Genomic DNA, 25749 nt, shown 5'->3' with positions numbered 1-25749 from the left:
TTTCCCAGTTACGCTGAGCGCAACCGCCGAATGACACAGCAATATGGGAACGCGCATAGCATTGCGCGCCGATGCTGTGCGCGTTGTCGGCCGAAACTTGGGAAGTTCCCGCTCTAATATTCAGACGACAGTGATGACTCATTAAGAGCACTAATTTCGACCACTTTCCCGGTCGAACCATACCAAATCAAACTAATTGACCCACGTGTATAGCCAATGTCCTGGCGGTGCTGAGCCGATGTAAAACTCTTCTGTAAACTCTTTTGTCTCTTGTAACTTGTTTATATTTTATATTTTAGTTATACTGTGTACTGTGTACAATAGTTATAGCGTATAGTGTGTAGTGTGTAGTGGTTATTTTGTTGTAACGTGTCACTTTATATTTTGCTACCAACGTCAGCCTTGACTTACCATTTATTGTAATTGGTACAGCATGGCATATATCAAAACTAAAACACTGTTTTCGATCTGACGGGTGATGGGCTCTCTCTGATGGGACATAGTTCTAGGGGGTACCCGGGGTACGAGTTAACGAATAGTGTTCGTGTCCTTCCACAATCTCCTCTCATTGTGTTTTTGACGGAGGAGGAGCCTAGTTCATCCGTCTGCATCGCTTAATTGAGTTAAAAATTTAGCCAATAACAAACTAAATTACATGTTATACTGATATCAGATGTAGAGTTTATAACATACTAATTCTAAATTTTTTACGGCTGACGATGGTAAGTCGCTACGTTTAATTTGGGACTTTTATAGTCTTAAGTCTTGGAGCTCAAAATGTCTCGTACTGTGGGCCGTATAAACGGCGCACACCACCGCCCCGCCTTACTGCTTACATTACTTCATGGTTGCGGGGCGGAGCCGGTGCCGTTTGTCTTGGCCTCGAGTGGCGAGTGCTTGCCCATCGAATACACGATTGAAACACTAATTATTTATTGGCATTCTACAGTTTCCAAAACGAAGTACGAAGATATATTAACTTTGAGCTTTGTTTTGGGGACTGCTTCATCGATGGGCGAGTAGGTATTTGTTGTTTAGCAGTGTTGAATATTGGAGCAATTATATAATGTATATCTCCATCATAATATAGGCTAGTGTAAACATATATAATCAATAATGCAAACAAATGGTATTAGTAACTCGCTAGATTATAGATGTTATTTAAACACATATGTTTACGTCAATTATTACTAAAATTAATATTCTTTTTGTTATATCATTATTTATAACAATGCTCTTATTTAGGACAGGATGTCAAGTTTCGTTTCCACCTAGTGGTGAGTTTGTATGTTTTCGAGTACTATGTTTTAGAGTACTATTATTATTATTAGCCGTTTTATAAATCCCGTTTTATGATGCATTCTTGACTATTGAGCAATGAATATTGGATTATGTATTTCTAATACGTTTTCTATTTCAGATTGTTATAACTGTCATTTGGTCGTTTTATTGCATTAAACATTGGTAGCAGTGTGCAATATACGAAACGACGATGACGAGGAAAGCCAACACACCTAAGTTCTGTGGTGAGAACTATAAGCAATACAAGAAACTCGTCCAACTGTGGGAGAAAGTCACCGACATCTCAGAAGATGATAGAGGAGCCGCCCTTGTTCTTAACATGTCCGGAAGTGCCTTAGACATTGCATTGGCAATTGATAGCACCAAAACAAAGGTTAGCGACCTGATCGCCATTCTTGACGGAGTGTATGTTGAAGAGAACAATCTATCGTTGAAATTCGATGAATTTGATCAGATGAAGAGGGAAAAAGACAAGAATATAAAGGAATTCATCCATGTGTATGAGCAAAAGCTCAATGAGCTGAAGGCCGAGAAACTTGTACTCCCTGATCTCGTTGTGGCGAATAAGCTTTTAACAGCAGCTAACCTATCCCCTAATCGGTACCTTCTGGCTAAATCGACATGTCAGACTATGTCCCTTGCAGAAGCAAAAGCTGCCTTATTAAGAGTATCTGATAACGGGCCAAGCCAAGCTCAAGCAACCAATAACCTCATCAAGGTAAAGCAAGAAGTTCTGGAAAGTGATGATGCAATTTTCTATAATGGAGAGAATAGTAGTTATGAAGAAGATGAGATTTATTTTCAAAGTGGGAACCGCTTTAGGCGCAATCCTTATAATAACAAAAACCAGGGAAATAAAAGACCTCAGTGTTATGGCTGCGGTGATACATCCCATTGGCTAAGAGACTGCCCAAAGAACAAACAAAGGTATCAGAACTCCAACAGAAATGATGTTAACAGACAGTGTTACGGGTGTGGAGACAGAACACACTGGATAAAAGATTGTCCATTTATCCGTGATATCCAAAGTCTTATCAGAAACCGCAACACGATCCCCAATCAGCAGGGTAGACAGACATACTTTTCAGAAGAAAATGATGAACAAGGATCGCATTTTAACGATTCAGACAAGCAAAATCATGACCTCCCCGAGAAACCCATATTTTTCCAATCTAATGTTGGCAATGAGCTAGAAGAAATATGGCTAGTTGGAGAAACGGTCAACAAGGCCGTCCTAGACTCAGGTGCTTGCAAAACTGTATGCGGAAAAGAATGGTTCACATGTTATGTTGATAGTCTAAATCAGAAAGTTCGTGATGAAATGAAAGAATTCCATTCACAGACTATATTCAAATTCGGAGTTGGAAAACTCAAGGCAATGAAAATGGTTCATCTGCCAGTAGAAATGTGTGGAGAAAAGATAATCCTTGAAGTTCATGTTGTTGACACCGATATTCCACTGCTTCTTTCATTGAAGACTATGAAAAACCTAGGACTAAGGATCAACTTTGAAAAAGATCAAGTAGAAATCAATGGTAAATTATTTGAACTTGAAATGACTTCTACAGGACACTATACACTCCCACTGATTAAGAGTTTCACATTCTGCTCTGAAGCATGCGTTATCAATACTGTTGATTCATGTAACATGTCCCCACCAGAAGATACTAAGAAGAAGGCCCTTAAACTACACAGGAGATTTGCCCATGCTAGAAGTGAGAGAATCATAAACTTGTTGGATCATGCTGGTAAAAGAGATACAGCTTTGGAAACTGAACTAAGGCTTCTTGATAAATCGTGTGAATTTTGCTTAAAACATAGGCGCGCTGCCCCAAAACCAGTGGTTTCTTTACCCCTTGCAACTGAATTCAATGAACTTGTCTCAATGGATCTTAAGCTGATTCGAGGTGTTTGGGTTTTACACTGTGTTGATTACCTTACTAGATTTTCAGCAGTACACCCACTCAAATCAAAAACTGCAAAAGAAGTTATGGAAAAGTTCATGTTGATTTGGATCTCCTTTTTTGGACCACCAAAAAAGATACTGAGCGACAACGGAGGTGAGTTTAACAGCCATAGCTGGGATGCTTTCTGTGAGGCATTCAATGTGTTACACAAAACTACAGCTGCTGAAGCTCCATTCTCAAATGGTATTTGTGAGCGTCACAACGCACTAGTAGGAGAAATGACTGAAAAGATCATTGATGATGTTAAATGCTCGATTCATATTGCCTTGATGTGGGCAGTTCATGCAAAAAACTCTTTGATCAACATTTTCGGATTCTCACCATACCAACTCGTATTAGGTCGAAATCCTAATATACCAGGGAACTCTGCCAACAAACTTCCAGCTTTATCAGACCAATCAGCATCTCAACTTGTAGCTGATCATCTTAACAGCCTTCGAATTTCAAGACAGGCATATATTGAAGCAGAGTATTCTAATCGGGTTGCAAGAGCCCTGAGAGGCAAAGTTTTTACCGGAACCCACCAAAGGTTTTGTGTTGGGGACACAGTTTACTACAAACGCCTTGACCAAAAATCATGGCATGGTCCAGGTAAAGTGATCACCCAAGATGGAACTCAGGTTTTGATTAAAACTGGCTCAGGAACACTCATCAAAGTACACCCATGTAAGGTTATCCTTAAAGAAGACGGGGAAACCCAAATTAACTCTAAACCAATGACTCAAACGAAACCAGAAAGTCATGTTAGTAAAAGAAGTAATTTATCAGAATCAGAGAGTGATGATGACGATTCAGAGGAGGAAAGCAATGACCCTGTTGCTACCACACAATACAACAATGAAGCAGCAGACAATTCTACTGTAGGCTCAGAACTTCTAACAGTAGAAGAAAACGACAGAGTAGAGCATATTCCCCAACAAAAACCACAAGTTGTTCGACCTGGTGATAGGATCTATGTCTGCCAAGGATCAAATGTCGACCAAAACAAGTGGAATGCCATGACTGTTGTTAGAAGAGGAGGAAAATCAACCGGAAAGTTCTCTAATTACTGGAACATGGTAGATGTGAGTACTGGGGAAACAAAAGGTGTTGATCTCGATATGATGAATTGGATTAAAGAAGACAAAGCAGGAGCTGAATCACGGTGTTTTTCTGAGCAGATATATTATGAAGTGTATGTGCAGCACAATGAAACCAACTCAGATCTTTATTTAGATGCAAAAAGTGAAGAACTAGAGAAATGGAAGGAATTCAAAGTCTTTGATGAAGTAAGAAGAATGGACTTTCCTGAGGAAGATGTATTGTCCAGTCGTTGGGTCACGGAAACAAAAAACAAAAATGGCAATCAGATCTATAAAGCACGGCTTGTTATCCGCGGCTTTGAAGAACACAATGCACCCCCATCAGACTCACCAACAGCTCAAAAGAGTCTAGCCAGGATGTGTCTTTCTATATGCAACTGGAAGAAATGGGACATCCAATCAATTGATGTGCGAGCAGCGTTTCTTCAGTCAAATGACTTAGAGAGAACAGTGCTAATGAAACCACCCAAGGAATTTAGGGTGAGTGATGACGTAGTATGGAAAATCAAAAAGCCTGTTTATGGACTGAACGATGGAGCTAGACAGTGGTTCATCACAATGAAGACTAAACTAGCAAGTTATGGTTGCAAATCCTTAAAACTTGATCCTTCTGTATATGTTTACCACCATAATAGAGAAATCAGTGGCTTCCTTGTGATTCATGTCGATGATATCCTAGTGGGAGGAAATGCTGATTTTCATCAGAATGTGGTAAAAGCCCTATGCTCTGACTTTCAACTTAGTACAAAGAAGAGCAAAGAGTTTAGATATATAGGTTGGGATATCAGTCAGAAAGAAGACCAAATACAAGTCGACCAAATATCATACCAAGAAGGTATTGTTCCTATCGAGTTAAACTCTGCCCGAAAAACCCAGTCGGATCATGAATTGAATGAACCAGAGAAGAAAAAATATCAACAATTATTAGGGAAACTGCAATGGATTTCGTGTCAATCCAGACCTGATATCCGATTTTTGGTATTGGAATGCAGCCTAATGGCAAGTAAACCCGTTGTCAGTGATGTTATCCAGTTAAACAATGTTGTAAAAAGACTAAAAAAGCACACTCTAAGAGTATCTTTTTCGATCCCACCCTGTAACGTTGAAGATCTCAGGATAGTAGCATTTTCAGATGCTGCATTAAGCAACCTTCCTGACAAAACTTCAAGTACACGGAGCTATATCATCTTTATCAACTGTGGTGATGCATATTCTCCGCTATCATGGTGTAGTAAAAAACTGGAGAGAGTTGCAAAGACCATCATATACGCTGAGGGTATTGCCTTAGGAAAATGCCTGGATGAAGCTGTCAATCTAAGAGAAACTATGATGGATGTCTTAAATCTAAGGAATAACGAAAACAAAGACAATATGTTACCAATCATTGGAGTAACTGATAGCAAATCACTCTGGGATAATATTCAATCATCGTCTTTGGCTGCAGATCTCAAACTAAGACGAGAGGTAGCATCGATAAAAGAACAAATGACCCTTAGAGAAGTTTATGGAATTGTCTGGACACGCACAGAACTACAGCTAGCGGACTGCTTGACCAAAAAGACAGCTTCCCCCGAAACTTTACTGCACGTTCTGAGGACTGGATCTTACAGTTTTGACCTGGAAAGCAATTGCGTTGTGTCATCAGACCTCATTGGTTGTCAAAGCACAAGCAGATAGTGTGTTCATTTATTGTCTAGCCGGCTGAAGTGGTGGGGTTTATTCTTGTGCCATAAGGACTGGACTGTTATGGGCAATGAAATACCTTTATTTCGAATTCTTATTGGTGTCATTACACGAGGACTTGTTGTATTGAGGTGGGAAGAGTGATTAAGGCTATCTGAGGATGAGGTGTACCTGGTATGACATCAGTTTTCCTATGAGATATAGTTGTTTATTGCTCTGAATATTCTGGTGTTTGGGCATATGTTTTAACCCCTTCCGATTTCACGTCTGTGTGAGCTATATTAATTTACCGTTTCTCCTTATCATTTTATACTTTTATACTTGAGTGTGCATGTCAGTTATATTTCACTTGATCTTATAACTTAAGATATTTGCCAGATGTTATGGGCTGGTTTTTATATATTTTTAAAGATTTTTAATTTTAACAATCACTAATCCTCTGGGTTAAACTTTTACATCCTTCTTAAATTATTAGTTTGTTTGGCGGGAGATTGTTATATCATTATTTATAACAATGCTCTTATTTAGGACAGGATGTCAAGTTTCGTTTCCACCTAGTGGTGAGTTTGTATGTTTTTTTTTTTGTATGTTTTAGAGTACTATTATTATTATTAGCCGTTTTATAAATCCCGTTTTATGATGTATTCTTGACTATTGAGCAATGAATATTGGATTATGTATTTCTAATACGTTTTCTATTTCAGACTGTTATAACTGTCATTTGGTCGTTTTATTGCATTAAACACTTTTTGCTTTAATATAATTACATGTCACACAATGGATTAGTTGAATGAAACGTGTGCTACAAATGTCTACGCCTCACGCAGAACTGCGTACCGCTTAGTACTTCTAAGCGGTACTGCTGTTCACAGAGGCGCGCACTCAATTTAATCACAAATAACGAGCGCGCGGTTTTTGGAATCTCTCCATTACTATATTAATTAGATCGCAGTGCTCACGGCCTGTACTTAATACTTTCAACACTACTATATAACAAATAATTTGAGTTCAGGGATGGCAAGTAACAATGTACCCGAGAGGGTGTCGATACGAAAAAAACGTGGAGTCAAGACGAGTCCCCCTAAGGATTCATCTTCTGATAATGTCCCAGTGCCAGAGGAAAAATACTGCCAATGTGATGTTTACATGTCAGAAGAACTATCAGTTGAATGTGAAGCTTGCCAATTATTTTGGCACCTGAGTTGTGTTGGTTTATCTGGCCTTAAAAACGAGATGTTACTGAATCTAACAAACTGGAAGTGCCCATACTGTTTTGTGGCGCCTCATACCTCAGCTGACACTAAGGAAAACGGGGCTGTCAGGGCTATTATTAAAGAGGAACTCCAACATTTGACCCCAGCCCTGACTAACTCGATTAAGGAAGCTATTAAAGGAAGCGCAGAGAAAACAGTTGATAAAGCTGTTCGTCTCTATTCTGAGGTAACAGCACAAACCCAGAAGAAGGTTCTCGATGACATGAGTCGTGAACAAGCTTCTGAAACTGTTATTTCGGAAGTGCAAATGAAGATGCACACTGATACATTTGAGCGAAACAAACGAAAACTCAATCTGTGTGTGCTCAAGGTTCCAGAGAGCAAAAAGACTACCTCTAAGCAACGCCAGGAGGACGACTCCAAGTTCTGCAGGGAGACCCTAAAGATTAAGAAGGACGACATGATAAGTTGCCATCGCTCTGGCAAGCTTGATGCTGACAAGCCAGATCACCGTCGCCCGCTCATCATCCAGACACGAGATGAAGAGTCAGTAAATTTCTACGCTGACCATGGTAAGGGCTGGAAAGAGTCAACTTATTGGATCAACTTGGACCTCTGCAAGGCAGACAGAGATCATATTCGTTTTTTAGCCAGAAAGGAGAGGAAGAAGAGGCAGGAGGAAGCGAAGAAAAGAGAGACAGAGAAGACGAAGGAGGAAGCAAAGAAAAGAGAGCCAGAGAAGACAGAGGACAAAGCGGAGGCCGCAGTGCCCAGCCGTTAAATATTTTTTATACCAATGCTAACGGCCTATTTAATAAAATTGATGAACTAAAATGTATTTTATCAATGTATAAATCTATTGAGGTAATTTGTGTAACAGAAACTCATTTTAGTAGTGATATATTAGATGCCGAAATTTATATTGAAGGATCTAGTATGTTTAGAAAAGATAGAGATTTTAGAATTGACAATTCCACTGGCAGTATAAGTGGTGGAGGAGGCTCTATAATTTATGTTAAAAACTGTTGTAATGCTTCACTAGTGAACTCTTTTTTAAAGGCACCGGATTCTTTAGCTGTTAATATCAACACATCAGGTGGACTGATTAGTATTTGTTGTATTTACAGATCCACTTCATTGAATTTAGAACAGAATAATGCGTTAATATCTTGTATCAAGAGCATCTGTAGTGAAAGGAATGATTTTGAAACACTCCTTTTAGGAGATTTTAATTTACCAAATGTTTTATGGGAAACTGGTAGCATAAATAGTAATATTGTTAGGGACACGTTTTTTTTAAGTGTGGTGAGTTGCTGATTTCACCTTTTTCAAAGTAGAGTGCACAAAATGAGGAAAAAGTCGCAATGCTTTTTAAAGTGCAACCATACATTTGTACATAGGATGAAGTGAAAATATTCAGCAGTTGTGATTTGAAAAAACGAAGTGCCACGCTCAAGCAGAATATGACTTATGAGCAATTAAACTGAGTGCCAAAAATCAGCAAACCATTTTAACCTCCAATTACCTAATTCCATTGATTTCGCCATATTTTGCTCAAATATTGTTCACATAACACTAGTAGATTGGAGCAAGTAACTGTTTTCAGCATTTTAGTCATTATTAGCAATTCCAGTAAGTGACAGAATCCAGCAAAAAGTCATTTTTATATCTGAATACGACTGCTCTATTGATGGTTTTTGTCAAAATATTAAAAAGATCAAGGCGTGACTGTGCTATTTTCTGGATAAGATAATGTTTGGTTGTGTCTTTAAACTTATTCTTACATGTCTATGTGCTAGCCATCAGCAAAAAGTCACACATGTATCAGCTTGAAATTTATCTTTTTTTAATTGATGAAATAAGTATCGAAATTTCAGTTCTCTTTTTCAGTCACCTTATTGACTTTTAGATTGAAGGTGCCATTAATCAGTTAAAAGACGGCTTGAACTCTGTACTGCTTACACTCAATTATGTCCCGAGTGCCCAAATTCAGCATATCAGTCATATAGATAAATGATGTAAAAAGACAAAAATTGTCTATTTCTTGATCCATGGGTGTACAAGTGTTAGTTTAAGCATCTATTTCGAAAAGTAATGTGTTCATAAAGGGGTCAAAAACAGATAATAATATTTGAGTGCCACTAATCAGCTGTAGTGACTGCTGCAGCCAGCGTGGGAATTACCAACTATTGTAAGTCAATATCAGCATTATTAATCATCTCAAACCACCAAATTGTTTATGTTGCAGATATGAATCTTAGTTTAGGTATATCCTGAAAATTTAAACAACAAATGTGTCCTGAAAATCAGTAAAAAGTGACTTATTTGACAGAAATAGTCATTCTTACTGCTAAATGGCACTCCTTTTAGTTCAGAATATTGTTTGAGGGAGCGGTGTGCCTTTTTGTTTAATGTGGCACAATTTTGTTGCACTGTGTGCCATTATTCAGCTTAAAATGACTTCTTTTTCTAGGCATATACCAATGGTAAATCACATAAAATTTGTGCTTTGTAAGCAGTGTTGTGATAACCTGCTATAACTAACTTAAAACTGGCACAATGAACTTCAAACATCAATAGTATGTCCCAAATTTCCATGATGAACATGATATTGTTGTCAGAAATCTACTTTATCGTGCCAATAATCAGCAAAAAGTCATTTCTATGAAGATTTTAAGCTAAAAATATTATTTATAAAATGACTTTTTGCTGAATTAGAACACACAATATCGTTAGATTTTGTAAAGAATCATCTTGATGAACCTGCTTATGCTGTCAGACATCAATTGTATAGTGCCAATATTCAGCAAAGAGTCATTTCTTTCGAATTTTTAATCGTGATGAATTTGACCTAAAAATGACTTTTTACTGAAAACTGACACACTCTTAAGTTGATTTTCGAACAGAATGCTGTTGAGCAGACTTAATCTCGACAGTATGATTGAAAAACGTTCTAATTTGTTGCTGTCTAGCTACTGCAATGTAAAAAAACTCAATTGTAATTTTGTGAGTAAATTTTTACTGAATACAGGCACACAATAGGTTTTTCCTAGGTTACATTATTACAGACCAACGTTTCTTGAAAGTTGTTACAGTTCATTCACAAGCTGATCGAAAGTATGGGCCTTGTACAACCCCTTCAACCAAACTAGAAATTTTACCAAACAAATGACTTTTTGGTTATTTTGAGCACAGTTCAAGTATTCCTACCCCAATCCAAATATTCTTTGAATAATTCTGAGACATAATCTGAATTTTGAACAGAAAAGTCGCAAAATTCAGTTTTTTACGGGCGTTTTAAACATTATAGTCCAAAATGCTGAAAACTGGCACTACCTTGGTACTATATTATGACATATTAACTAACTAATGGATTTTCCTTACAGGGGCAGTTAAGATTGAAGGCATTTCTGTGCAACACTTTCTAGTTACTAGTCATTTTACTTTCATTGTCAAAAGTGTCATGGCACTCAAAGTCATTTTCACCACACTTAAAAAAACGTGTCCTTAGCAAGAACCAGTTTTTAGTTACTCAACAGAAATTCATGGATGTTTTCAATGACAGTGGTTTAACTTTCTTTTTTTTTTCTTTTTTTTTTTAAATATGCGACCTACTAAAACCAATGGGGCCCTCCCCGGGGTCATTACTCTCGCATTTGCGGGAGTCGTCCCAAAGGTGTGAAAGTAGGTCAAGATTTGTTCACACCAAGCCCTAGCATCGCTATTTGCTGACAATCTGCCTTCACTGAAGGTATGTTTTTAGAGAGTGGAGGCCGACCGTCAGCTTGGGATGCAGGGCCAAGTGGTCAACAACGTCAAGGCCCCCTTCCACATGGGCCATGTTGGTTTTGGCAGATACTGTGGTAATAAGATATGAAGTGAATGAGTGAAATGAAGTGATTGAAAAGGGTGTAAAAGAGGAAGAGCTTGTAAGGTAGTGGTTTAACTTGGTATTTCACCAACGAGACAACTAGAAGACGGCTTGTGAAGGATACTCTCCAGGAGAGTCTTCTTGATCAGGTCCTGTTATATACAAATGATGCTCTTGTCAACGGTTGTAAGATCGTTTCTCCGCTTGGTAAGAGTGATCATGTTGGGATACTTGTCGAACTAGTTGTTTCGCCGGATACTAGCAAATGTTTAAAAGAGAAGATTATCAAACCTATATGGGGTAAGATTTCCTCTGAAGAGTTACTAAATTTTAGTTTGAAAAATATCGACTGGGATTATAGTTCTACCAATGATGTTCAAGATATGTGGGCTGAATTACATGGTAAACTGGAGACTGTTGCTGCAGCTGTTCCGACTGCTTCGGTTTATCTTGACAACAGACCTGTCAAGTTGCCATGGAGTACATCTGCACTTAAACGAATGAGAAAGAATAAAGATAAAGCATGGGCTGAGTTTGATATTAATCCATCTGATGTTAATTTTAGTTATGCAAGTAGCAAACAACATACTTATGAAGTAGCAGAAATTAAAGCTAAAGTTAATTATGAAAAGAAAATTACATCTAATCTAAAGCAGAATTGTAAGTCTTTTTACTCTTATTTACGAAATAAACGTCAAATTAAATCAAGTGTGGTTTCTTTAGATAGAGGAGATGGTACGCGCACAGATAGTTCAACTGAGTCAGCTGAGGTACTCGCAAGTGCCTTTAGCTCTGTTTTTGTGCGTGAACCACCTGGCCCTCTCCCTAAAACTGAGAATTTAAGACCTGACAATGAGAGTATTGATGATATTGATGATATGGAAGTCAGCAGTTCTGATATAAAAAAGCAACTTTTAAAGCTTAACATTTTTAAGAGTTCTGGTCCGGATGGTGTTCATCCGAAGTTGTTGAAATCGCTAGCTTATGACAACAATTTTGTTGAAGCATTAACTAAATTATTTCAAAAGTGTTCAGATACAGGATCTTTACCTGCAGTGTGGAAATCTGCATTTGTTGTAGCATTGTTTAAAAAGGGTATTAAATCGGACCCCTTAAATTATAGACCAGTTTCATTAACGTGTATTTTGTGCAAAGTGTATGAAAAGTTGGTGAGAGCACATGTATTAAATTTTCTAGAACATCGAATTTCGAAGCATCAGCATGGATTTGTTAAGGGTAAATCGTGTTTATCTAATCTTTTAGAGACATTTGATGACATTCTTGACATTTTAGATGAAGGTGCCCCGGTTGATCTTCTATACTTTGATTTTAGTAAGGCATTCGACACAGTCCCTCACTTTAGACTTCTGTCTAAATTGGAAGGCTTTGGTGTCAAAGGAAAGGTTTTAGATGTTATTAAAGATTTTCTGACAGACAGGACTATGAGGGTTTCTGTAGAAGGACAATGGTCCGAGGTTAAAAATGTTTTATCTGGTGTTCCTCAGGGGTCAGTTCTAGGCCCTCTCCTATTCATTCTGTATATTAATGATTTGCCTGACCTTGTAAAAAATAAGATAAAGTTATTTGCTGATGATCTTAAATTAATTGGTAATGCAGCTAACCACGGTAGTGTTGCTGAAGATATCGAAGAATTAGAAGTTTGGGAAAGTATTTGGCTTTTACAATTTAATCCTGCCAAGTGCAAAGTAGTGCACATTAATTTTAACAACAATCCTAATTTAAATTATAAGGTAAATGGTATAGAACTTGAAGTATCTGCACAGGAAAAAGATTTGGGGGTTATTACCCATAGCTCCCTGCTTTGGAACGAACAGATCAAATTATTATTATTATTATTAAATCTAAAATAGCTAATAATTTAATAAATTATTAACAGGCCCCTTAACGTGGGCAATAATATACGCTTTATAAATTATATAAACAAATTGCAGTCTATTTTTCCAATGTTGTTAAGTGTCTCTTTAGATCTGTTTTGGTGTTTTGTGGGAGTTCCCACATTTGTTGGTTGAGAATGCTCAACATAACATACATGATGCTTGACTGCTTTATTGACCCGGACAGGCACCGGGGGCAGACATCCCAACACCAGTGCGTTGGGACATAGTGTTGGTCTGCTTCAGGACGTGTTAGATCCTAGAGAAGCCGCCATCCCCTCTACTGCTTTAGCTCAGCGGCAGCATGAGCCCTGGTTTCCTGCCACATTGGTACCTCTGAAAGTACAGAAAAGTGGTGGATTTCGGGGTCCAGGATCCTCCCTCTTTAATCTTTACGGTGGTGTTATTTCTCTGAGATGTTTGCAGAGTCTTTATTTTATGATCTTTCTAGTTTAGTTGGATAAATCCTGGAGAGCATCATTTTGACCCCAAAGAAATTCGACTCTTCTAATGAATGCTTTTTGTGTGCTGCTTTTTGTTAACACTTCATCTAGATAGGAATGTGAGTCAGCCCCACCCAGCTCTTATTTTAGCTGCAGGTAACTGGTGTCTTGCACCTCCAGACACAATAGGAGCTGGTGTACAGGAGAATCATCGAAGCTGTTGCAGATCAAAGCATGTATCGCTAAGGCAAATCGTATGATTTGTTGGATTGTAAGGAATCTAGTTATTAGAGAAAAGGTTGTTATGATTGCTATATATAAAGCTTTAATAAGACCTCATCTTGAGTATTGTGTCCAATTGTGGAATCCACCTGCGGCTCATGGGAGTTGGGGGACTGTTTTGGAGCTGGAGAGCGTCCAGAGGCGGTTTACCCGTCTGATTGATGAGGTGGGTACTCTTCCTTACAGCCGTAGACTGGAAATCCTCAATTTGACAACGCTGGCAGAGCGGCGAATACGTGGGGACCTTATTGAAGCTTTTAAGATTATTAATGGTATGACTGATTATGGTTCAGACTTGTTCAGACCAAGCAGATCAGGTCTTAATCTGGTTTCATCCAATAGATGTAGTAAAAGTGTGACAAAGGTCAAGAATATCCAGAAGTCTTTTCTCCCGGAGCGAGTTATTCCATATTGGAACAAACTCCCTCCGGACGTCAAGAACTCTGTGACAGTTTTAGGTTTTAAAATTAAATTAGAAGGATATAAGATAGATATGATTTCTAAAAGTATTACAAATGATTGCTTTTTTTGGAATGTTTCTAATGAAGTTTTAGTAAGAATTGAGGGAGCCAGTTATGTCAGTAATAAAGAGAAACATAACAATTATCTTTGGTTCCATCCTTATGTGGCAAAGAAGCGTTTTATAAATTTTTATTCCACTGGGAAGTTTTTAAAATAGGATAATGTTTTTGATGAAATTGTTTTTAAATATTGTATTTGATAATTAATTAATGTTGGTGGGGAAATCAAGAATCAATAGTTCCCACAGTCAGACAACGAATGAGTTTAAAAATTCCAACAAAATCTTTATAACATCATTGGTAAAACATTTTCGGACATCTTCAGTACCTAATAAAGATAAGGGTTAATACTCCAATTATATCAGAAAATTTAAATTTGAACTAAAGGATGTTAGCTGTAAAAAGAAGCCAAACTCTCAAAAATGGAATGGGAAGCACTCGGGTATGGGGGGTTGTGAGGCCCCAACTAGTCGGAAAAAATATACTAGTCCCTGCATTAAGGGTGAAATAATTTAAGGACCATTATCAAAAGTTTTATTTTCAAATAAAAGTGGCATACCAAAAGGATCACATGAATTAATACCATATGGTTGGTGGGGAAATATTTATTATATATTTTTTCACACAGTGCGATGATAGTTTGTAGACATGTGTGATGATGTGATGTCATAAATTTTATTTTACTTTACTTTACTTTACTGCGTGAACGACAGAAATATCTTTTAAATTATTTTGCTTCTGAAATTTTGGCTCTAGTAATTAAGAAATGCGACATGTAATTGTAAGATAACAATTAAATAGATCCTGTGCGCGGCGCCTACAGCTGACCTACGAATTTCTGATCAATTGAAAATTGTGGCTGTGTGCGCGGCGTACTGTATATGTGTTTGAAATTGAAATTTGAATTTATTTATGAATATAACATTATGTATTGATTGTTTTGTGGTAAATAAAAATTTTTCTTCCCTAAATTTTTCTTTCCTGTACGCAGGTTACAGGTAAGTATTATGTCATTCGAAAATTTTTAATGTAAAATTTAATTAACAATTTTAACCTTTTCAGATCGTTGCTCTGCAAAGTAAAAATGCAAATGATAGTTTGCGCGGCGCGTCGAAGCTGCTTTGGTTATAGCAAGTCGGGACCGGGGACGTGTTAGGTCCATTTTCGACTGCCATCTAGACTATTACAATATAAGTTTTCACAATGGTACCACCCCATAAAAATATATAAAAATCGGATAAAACCCTCCAACCTAAGTCGGGTCCTGCATTATCCGGCACGCAACTTCTAATGCGCGGCGCTCTTTTTTATTTTAAAAAAATTTCTCCATTCTCGCATCATGGTACGGTGAGTTGTATCACGTAACGTGGTGACCCACACTGTCGCTTCACTATAGTGGAGTTTCTATTGATACATGTTTCGTATCCAAATATCAGAGTTGATTCGGCGGCGCGCGCTTCGCGCGCGAAAAGTGGCATGCAACGTATGTCAATATCAGAGATATTATGGATTTTTCCGCCTTCGGCGGCGCGCGCTTCGCGCGCGAAAAGTGGCATGCAACGTATGTCAAAGTTTCTACGCGTACGATACAGGGGAGCCGCGCACCCGTGCGCGGCGGTTCATACAACATATAACAAATGGTGAGAGGAGCAAGCAATATTCTAAAAAGCTTGAAGGGTTTTTTAGGAAAGAAAAATTTTTATTTACCACAAAACAATCAATACATAATGTTATATTCATAAATAAATTCAAATTTCAATTTCAAACACATATACAGTACGCCGCGCACACAGCCACAATTTAAAATTGTTCAGAAATTCGTAGGTCAGCTGTAGGCGCCGCGCACATGATCTATTTAATTGTTATCTTTGATCTTACAATTACATGTCACATTTCTTAATTTCTAGAGCCAAAATTTCAGAAGCAAAATAATTTAAAAGATATTTCTGTCGTTCACGCAGTACAGGCCGTGAACACTGCGACCTAATTAATATAATAATGGAGAGATTCCAAAAAACCGCGCGCTCGTTATTTGTGATTAAATTGAGTGCGCGCCACTGTCAACCGCAGTACCGCTCAAGCATGAAGTACTAAGCGGTACGCAGTTTTGCGTGAGGCGTAGACATTTGTAGCACACGTTTCATTCAACTAATCCATTATGTGACATGTAATTATATTAAATTAGCAAAAAGAATATTAATTTTAGCAAAAAGAATATTAATTTTAGTAATAATTGACGTAAACATATGTGTTTAAATAACATCTATAATCTAGCGAGTTACTAATACCATTTGATTGTATTATTGATTATATATGTTTACACTAGCCTATATTATGATGGAGATATACATTGCATTATATAATTGCTCCAATATTCAACACTGCTAAACAACAAATACCTACTCGCCCATCGTTGAAGCAGTCGCCAAAACAAAGCTCAAAGTTAATATATCCTCGTACTTCGTTTTGGAAACTGTAGAATTCCAATAATGAATAAATAATTAGTGTTTCAATTGTGTATTCGATGGGCAAGCACTCGCCACTCAAGGCCGAGACAAACGGCACCAGCTCCGCCCTGCAACCTTAAGTAATGTAAGCAGTAAGGCGGGGCGGTGGTGTGCGCCGCTTATACGGCCCACAGCACGAGACATTTTGAGCTCCAAGACTATAAAAGTCCCGAATTAAACATAGCGACTTACCATCCACAGGAGGAGCTAAGTGCAAAGAAACTGTCACTAACTGCTACAAACTGCCACTAACTGCCACAAACTGCCACTAACTGCCACAAACTGCCACTAACTGCCACAAACTGCCACTAACTGCTACAAACTGCCACTAACTGCCACTAACTGCCACTAACTGCTACAATCGCGCCCACGCATTTGCGCGCGACAGTAGCAGTTAGTGGCAGTTAGTGGCAGTTAGTGGCAGTTAGTAGCAGTTAGTGGCAGTTTTTATGCGCGTCGGGATTTCAAATCGAGCGCTCATCAATTTTTATAATAGCAAGTCCGCAGCGTTTAGAGCTGCATTGTTGATTATTGGGCAGCGCTCAGCCTGTCATTCCGCCGAATCTCTATTCATTAATGAACATGATAGCCTGAGGTTCCCAGGTAACATTGTTGACTAAACCAGACTGTGCACGTTGTGCTAGATGTCAAATGTTGCAGATAGCGTATACGTTTTTTAAAACTATGTTTTGATTTGATTTGACTTGACTTAACTTGTAGTAAACGGTCGGCCGTTTTACAACACGGCAATATGACTTGTTTGTGTTAGTTTCGACACTAAATATTTTGTTCTCGCTGCATGAGTATATAAATGTTTGATATGAATTATGAAATGAGAAGTCGTGTATTATGTAATATAATAGATTCAGAAGACTCGTAAATGTGCAAGTATATGAATATTTATATTATATCATATCCATTGAATTATATTCATGGGACCAGCAAAAGCTCACAGCTAACAGCATTTATTTTTATTTATGATAAGATGATAAGTTCATTATGAGCAATTTTTAATTTAGTTCGTATCAGGCTAGGAGTCTAGTAATCGAGTTTTATTTGTTAATAAAAAAAACTTCTCTACGGTATTAGGAAAACTGCTGTGATAGACCGGAGCGCAGCAAAAAATTTAATAGCTTGTCCTGGACCGAATTCTACCAAATATTTACTACAAGTATGACACTTTTCGGATTTAGAAGGGTGCTGTCCAGACTATGAGTATGTTAACGGTGCGCGGTGATATCATTGAAGCCAAAGTCGGCACTAAAAATTAAAGTAAATATACCTCACGCCACACACTAATTGCATACGTTTGTAATTTTATTGTCTCTTATCAGCTTGCTTATTTCTCCTACCCGAACGCCTAACGGAGAGATTACTTTGTTATTTTTCTGACAGGTAAAAATTAATAACAATAAATTTCACCTACTGAACGTATTCATAATAGAAAAGTTGCTAGTTTGGTTCTCCACCGTGCAATAGGATCTGTTTCACGTTCCGGTTCACTCTTTAAGATAAAAGCCTCTAATCGATGATTTTGCCCTTATAGCTTAGTTGTACTTGTAGTGAATTCGTACGGAACGTTCACTAAAAATAGTTTGTGAACGCGTTCGCTAAAAGATTTTAACGTTTGGAACATAAGGAACGTTAAAACAGGGCCTCCCACGGATTAAACAGTTTTGTGCGGAGAAAGAAGTGAAGAGAGAACGAAGCCAAAGAGTTCTCCGACAATTGTTCCAGCCAGCCTCACCGCAGCAACGCCAACAGCAAGCAGGAACTTATCCTAATCCATGCAACCTATACAACGCTGACCAAGAATGGACACAGGACATGCCACGGTACCACTATAATATTTGATTTGATTCTCCGTGATACTGATAGCACTAGCAGTAGCAGAATTTGCTGCTTATAATTCCTGGGCGTTGCTAAACCTGTCATTCCGCCCTATCTGCTATAGACATATTTTTAATCGCCATAATATGTTCAATGTTAAATCAATGTGTTTAACTTAATAAATGCAAAAGCCTGAGCGAGGTACCGTACCCAGGTAAATTGATCTTTGCAAGTTGAATTTGCGTTTCTGAAACCACTCTCTGCACTGGTAATTGTATTTAAAAGGGAACACAAAATGATGAACGTGACCAAAATTATTCCCCGCGCGACGCGATAGCCGATAACTGATAAGATTCTCTTTCAGCATTCAGTTTCAGTTAATTCTGGGTAATTCGCGCGTAAAATCATATTGGCACGTGTGCGTTCCATGTTCTCAGAATTAGGCAACGGTAAGTTTATAATCTTTAACTTTAACTGTTTGGAAACAGGTGTTGTTATTTTATGCTGGGAATCCCAAAAAGTGCTTGATCGGCCAGTTCATCATTGTGTCTCGCTAAATACTTGGCTAGTTTCATTATGCTTCGACTAATCATCACTGTTGGCTTGGGGATGGTATTCAACTGTTGAGGGCTTACTGTAACAGCCATTGATACGCTTATAGTTATCAGACAGCTACTAACCGATATCCAATGGGTCTCAGCCATAGATTTAGAACAATATAGGCTCAACGGTGGCTCGGAAAAGTATAATCTTCATGGTATGGTCTTATATATGATTTTGGTCTATTAGAACGAGTTTTAAGTGAAATATATCCTCCAGAGATGATTATGAATAAAAATAATACTTCAGTTCGTGAATCTGACTTTTTAGATATTAGTCTTACTATCACTATCAATATTTATAAGGGAAAATTTTTTTAAAAACTTTACGACAAGAGGAACGATTATAATTTTGATGTCATTAATTATCCCTATTAGATGGGAATAATCCCAAAGGCCAGTATTATGGTAAATTTATTAGTCAGTTAGTTCGTTTAGCTCGTATTAATAGTTCTTATAACAGTTTTATTTTGGATTGTAAAAATTTAGTTCGTAAACTTGCACGACAAAGTTTTAATATTGCTGCACCTTGCGCAAACGATTTGAAATCTTTGTCGACAAGTATTTTAACATTTGGGGAAAATTTGGGATTAATTTTACTTCGGAATATGTATTTTAGCATGACGTGTCATTCTTTTTTTTAGTTCAGTTCGTTTTCAATTTTTAATCTTAATTTTAATTTTCAGTACGTTTTACCTAACAAAATCATTTTTTACTTTTAGCTAGCAGAATGGTTTTCAGATTGCATTAATGAACTGTGCTATGAGCTGGTCCCAAGTCCAGACGCCATTTTATTCTTTGTAATTTTCAATAACCCTGTCTAGTCATTGACTACTGATTTATGAAATCACTAATCCTTTCGATTTCTGTGCCACTAGCTGCCTTGATTTCATCAGTCCCTATATTGATAGGTTCATGCGCAAATTTACCTAGTTTAGCCGTCATTAATTAGGTACAGACCACTAAAAATAGTTTGTGAACGCGTTCGCTAAAAGATTTTAACGTTCGCAACATAATGGTAAAGGAACGTTAATCAGATTTAAAATATCAACACGTCGACACGCCATCGTTTCCCGCAATTTTACATGTTCTAGATAATAGCCCGACCACTGTCCGCGGACAACTGTCCACGAACACCTGTCTACCAGATCATTACTGCATAATGACAGTATCCCCTGAATCAAGCAGGGTTCACATCATCCCCTGAATCAAGCAGGGTTCACATCATCCCCTGAATCAAGCAGGGTTCACATCATCCCCTGAATCAAGCAGGGTTCACATCATCGCACGCGAATTTCAATCAGCGGTGGTGTCAAGGCTTATTAAACGATTAAGCAACCTTACGGGAGGCGGTGGGTCCATTAATTTCGTCCATTAGACAGAAGAGTACCATGTCAGGAATTGGAATAGCTGTTGTTGTTGTTGTTGATGATGGCAACTGATAATACTTCACCAAAAACGAACGACTTATATACCACATTTTAATCGTAATCATTTATTTCATTGAGCAATCAATATTATTCTACTACTTGGAAGGAGTTTCTAGATGTCATGGACACGTGGTGTGACGGCGCAACAAAGAAGAAGATACTTTAATTTCGCAGTACACGTTCTACCGAGAGAAAAGAGGCTTATTCTCTACTGACGCTGCCTCAAGTTTTAGCCAAGATTCTGACGGTCCAGTCTCTTGGTGGAGCAACTTCGGTTGAGAGGTACCCGAACTACAGAGTTTTCAAATGAAAGCGCTGTCGCAATCGACATCAGCCTCACCCTGTGAGACGAATTGGAGCTTGTACGACTGGGTGATAAACAAAAAAAGAAACCGCCCCACAGTTAACAAGCAGCGAGACCTTATTATTATTTATGTTATTATACGTATTTATGTTATTATATTTATGTTAACACAAGTTTGCGTCTTATGAAAAATTCACGAATTAAGGAGCAATAATTTTATTATTATTTGCTTATTGCTATAATACTAGTGACTTATTTTTATTCATTGTTGTTTATTTACTGTCTAATTCCGACAACATAGTTTTATCTCATTGTATCCATTTAAAGTTAAAAACGGACATTAAAATGAACGCTCGGAGCCCGGAGGCATTCAAACGTTTACGTACGGGCGTTGACTTGAACGTAAATGGGCAGACTATTTAACTTTAAGGTTAAACGGATATTAATATATGTACGCTATGCCCTAGCTGGGGCCTCTTCTCAGACTCTCGAGCGTTCAATTTGAATTGGTGTCGATTCAAAATTAAAGTTAATTAAAGTTCAATAAGATAAACTTATCATTGCTGGTTTGATTTTGGAACCTTCTCTAGACCTAGTAATTTTGGATTCGTAAGTTATGTGCGAGAATAGCTTCCCAGTCCCACGTCAAAGTGATTTATAGATTATCCTTATTTTTAAGGGAATCGTTAGGTATTCGTATACTTATAGTATAGTTTTATTATTACACGTACGTGACCAATATTATTCCCCGCGCGATGTTATTACAAATTAGATTCTCTTTCACTTTGATCAGTTTCTTTCAAAAACAGATTCGCGCGTCAAATATATTTAGTTTGCGCGCTTTTGGTACTCCCAAAAGTACGTCAAAATGCAATTCTGTGAATTGCATTATTATAAATTTATAGTCATAGGTTATAGGCTCCATGTCATTGTCCACAGGACTGGTCACCGTTAACCTTGTTTAACTTAAACTGGTTGGAAAACGCGGATGTGTTATGAAAAATAATGTTTATCGCTTTGCCATTCGGCCGGTAGAATTAGATCAGAAAATCATGCGGATACCGATAAGACGATAAAACAGTTATCGAATTTTATACCTTTACCTAAGGCTAATGGTGATGCAACGCTAATGGAATACCTTGATCAGAAAGAAGTAAGAAATTTTGCTTTTGGCAAATCTAACAACCACGGAAATTTTCAGCGACATCAACGCTAAAATCGGAAACGATTTTCACTTCAAGATCTACTTAGAGAAAGTAATGACATGTCGGTGGGGATCGCGACGTGATACAAGTAGTATAGTATGGTATCTACCTTAAGTTATGGAACTGCTGAAGGTAATTCGTTAGAAGGCTTACATCTCTATCCCGGGGTGCGGATAGAAGAAAAACATTATTTATAGTCTTGGACACTTATAACTAGCTGATAGCACAGACTACGTTTTTGTTAGGAAGAATTAGGGTCCGCAAAAGATGACAGTCAGGATAAGTTCTATGTCTGTCATGTACAATATATTATTATAGGAGAAACACTATTGTATAGAGAATATGCTATAGAAAGATATCATGTACATAAAGGTAAGTATACTTATGGGTAGAATTGTGGAACACAACAAGAAAATTGAAAATAATCTTGTGCGAGGGTAGGGACCCAGATGGCGTTTCTAACCCAAATAAACTTTAAGGAGACTTCTCATCAGTAGCCGCACCTCCTTAATCGGTTTCTGAACTGGAATTATATGGGCTTCCAGACGGCCAGACCGAGTATTACCATCCCATCCTTCTAGAGTTCATCATAAGTAGCACCCACCTTGAAGATCTTTGACACCCAGACACACCCCATTGGCGAACAAACTTTGGATATAATCTTACATGCTCCCGAAGGAATCCCTGGTTTATGGTCTTTCTCCTCGTCACCAGCACTTTCGCTAGAGTCACCAGCCCTTTCACTGGAGTCATCAGCCCAATCATTGAAGTGTAGAGAAGTACAGTTGTGTGTTAGATCAATTTCTTGGTCTAACATTTAATACTAATTCGTGCGTAAAATCAAATTCGCACGTGTGCACTCAATGCAGTTCTGGTCACGTACCGGTAACTTTAGTCTTTAACTTAAACTGTTTGGAAAACAGATGTGTACATGAAATATATTAATGTTTATCAGCCGGTAAAGTATTTGGAGGGAAAAATCTCACATACACCAGACGAAAAATTGGAATGATTGGAGTTACTTTTACTTATCATGTCTAAATATTAATAAGGTTTACTGGCTCAGTTTTTGAATGTATGGGAATGAAAATAATTTCACTCGAATTTCGACAGATCTTATACTAACTTGACTGTACTTGTAGCAAACCGCATGACGTTTATTGATCATCAACTTTCAATAGTTCAAAGGTATTTTCATCCATAATTAATGATGACACATATATCTGTTAATGATCGATACTTCATTCCGTGTACTATATGCAGTGTACACAATTACGTAGAGATGCTGTACTGATAGTCATTGCGGATGCTGACCATTATACGATAATGAGACTAACATATTTTTTCATTAAATACCTAAATTATTAGCATTTAAAATATTTTCTGCTGACACGTGCATGCACGCGCGCTAAAACTCTTCTAACTCATCTAGAACAAGTAAAATTGCGGGAAACGATGGCGTGTCGACGTGTTAATATTTCAAATCTGATTAACGTTCCTTTACCTTATGTTCCGAACGTTAAATCTTTTAGCGAACGCGTTCACAAACTATTTTTAGTGAACGTTCCGTACGTTCACTACAACTAAGCCGGGTGTCTATCAAAGTAAATACTCATACTTTGACAATGACATCATATTTGCGGACCCTAATTCTTCCTGACAAAAACGTAGTCTGTGCTATCAGCTAGTTATAAGTGTCCAAGACTATAAATAATGTTTTTCTTCTATCCGCACCCCGGGATCGAGATGTAAGCCTTCTAACGAATTACCTTCAGCAGTTCGGTTCACGTACTGTAGTGCAACACGTACTCTAGTGCGACATGTACCCTAGTGCGAAACCTCCAAGATCGACACTGTCGCAGTAGAGTACGCTACCTGGATCGTAGTGCGACACGTACCCTAGTGCGACAGAGAAATTTCAAGGCCGACACTGTCGCACTACAGTGCGCTACCTGGACTGTAGTGCGACACGAACTAAAGTGCGACAAAACACTTTACGCAATAAAAATTTGACTTTCCATTTTTAAGTTTTAATGACAAGAGTGTAGTCGTGTATGAGTAAATATGGGGTTAAATATAAAATCAAAGATTACAATCCACGAAGATTAGGTCCACGAAGATTAGGTCCACGAAGGCAATAGCACCGATCATCTTAAAGTACTTCCGTACTGCTGAGTTCTCTGCGTTGTATTCCGGGACTAGGTCATGTTGCTGCATCTTCCTCCAAAGTGCTTGCTTGTGGTGGAAGAAGCATCCTCTCTTGGTAGTATACAGGTTGTCTCCACAGCGTTGATCAGGGCTCTCTCGTAGTCACTCATGACAGATTGAGGGTCGACTCCAAAAGCAAGGAGCTCATCCAAGAGGGCTTCATAATGTCCAACAGCATCAGCAATTAGGTAGGTGTTTCGTAGGGATGAAACGGAAAGCTTCCGATACTGACCTCGAGGTCAGTATCGGAAGCTTTCCGTTTCATATGCTGCTTTGCTGTGTGGACAGAGTTTGCTGCAGGAGTAGGAGGGTGGGAATAAGTCTTCGTACTGGTCACAGTACCTAGTGTCGTTCATCAGACTGAGACGTTCGGAGCAGATCTTCGCAGTGGATCGCCAGTAGGTCCTGTCGTCGCGCTTCTAATTATCCAGGCAGTAGCGGTATCCGTCGTGGATAACGTTTCTTGAACCAGTAGTGCGTCCAGGAATGGAGGTGATTGAAGAATACATGTTGATGTTGTTCGATGCTTTGGTAGAATCATCGTGACTTTATATATGGCCCAAGAATATGAACTTGTTTTCCAAATCGGAGATATACCTTCATACGATACGTGTGATAGGAATGAGGATCATAAGCTGCTTAAGAGTTACACGGTGGATCACACACTGCATACGCGTGGCTTGAACTGACCCGAAGGAATTGTGATCAGTGGATCACTTCGAAACACGTGATGTGAACCGACGAATCGTATTCGCAAGATCAATTCGAAATAAGTGACGTGAACCGACCCGACGAATCACTTAATGGTCCATAAGAAGGATAGGATGTGACCTGAGCTTGGAAATAAGTCAGGATATTTTGTCGCAGTAGAGTACGCTACCTGGATGGTAGTGCGACACGTACCCTAGTGCGACAGAGGGTGTTTTTGTCGGACTTTGCACTAGAGTACGTGTCGCATTACAGTTCGTGTCGCACTACAGTAAGATTACCCTTTCTCTAAGTAGATCTTGAAGTGAAAATCGTTTCCGATTTTACTTTTAGCGTTGATGTCGCTGAAAATTTCCGTGGTTTTTAGATTTGCCAAAAGCAAAAGTTCTTACTTCTTTCTGATCAAGGTATTCCATTAGCGTTGCATCACCATTAGCCTTAGGTAAAGGTATAAAATTCGATAACTGTTTTATCGTCTTATCGGTATCCGCATGATTTTCTGATCTAATTCTACCGGCCGAATGGCAAAGCGATAAACATTATTTTTCATAACACATCCGCGTTTTCCAACCAGTTTAAGTTAAACAAGGTTAACGGTGACCAGTCCTGTGGACAATGACATGGAGCCTATAACCTATGACTATAAATTTATAATAATGCAATTCACAGAATTGCATTTTGACGTACTTTTGGGAGTA

At 38.2% G+C, this 25749-nt stretch overlaps 3 protein-coding genes across 3 annotated transcripts in view; all 3 read left to right on the top strand.

Moving 5' to 3' along the window:
* The first annotated feature begins 1237 nt into the window (after nt 1–1237).
* LOC134820905 (uncharacterized) lies at nt 1238–6581 on the top strand. Its single transcript, XM_063831551.1, has 2 exons — nt 1238–1277; nt 1421–6581. The coding sequence occupies exon 2, from the start codon at nt 1493–1495 to the stop codon at nt 6026–6028; it is 4536 nt and encodes a 1511-aa protein (XP_063687621.1). The 5' UTR covers nt 1238–1277; nt 1421–1492; the 3' UTR covers nt 6029–6581.
* Nucleotides 6582–7012: 431 nt separating this feature from the next.
* Nucleotides 7013–25749, top strand: part of LOC134821294 (SPRY domain-containing protein 3-like) — a 77088-nt gene continuing 58351 nt past the window's right edge. Inside the window, exon 1 of the mRNA XM_063832014.1 lies at nt 7013–7041. The gene's annotated coding sequence lies outside the window, so the exon portion shown is untranslated. The remainder of the gene's footprint in view (nt 7042–25749) is intronic.
* The window catches only part of LOC134821297 (palmitoyltransferase ZDHHC12-like), a 35510-nt gene continuing 16775 nt past the window's right edge, over nt 7015–25749 (top strand). The window contains exon 1 of the mRNA XM_063832019.1: nt 7015–7042. The gene's annotated coding sequence lies outside the window, so the exon portion shown is untranslated. The remainder of the gene's footprint in view (nt 7043–25749) is intronic.

Source organism: Bolinopsis microptera, chromosome 9 (assembly GCF_026151205.1).
Source record: "Bolinopsis microptera isolate Bmic1 chromosome 9, MBARI_Bmic_1.0, whole genome shotgun sequence".
Taxonomy (NCBI): Eukaryota; Metazoa; Ctenophora; class Tentaculata; order Lobata; family Bolinopsidae; genus Bolinopsis; species Bolinopsis microptera.
Note: the sequence above shows the minus strand (reverse complement) of the source record. Positions and strands in the feature narration are given on the sequence as shown.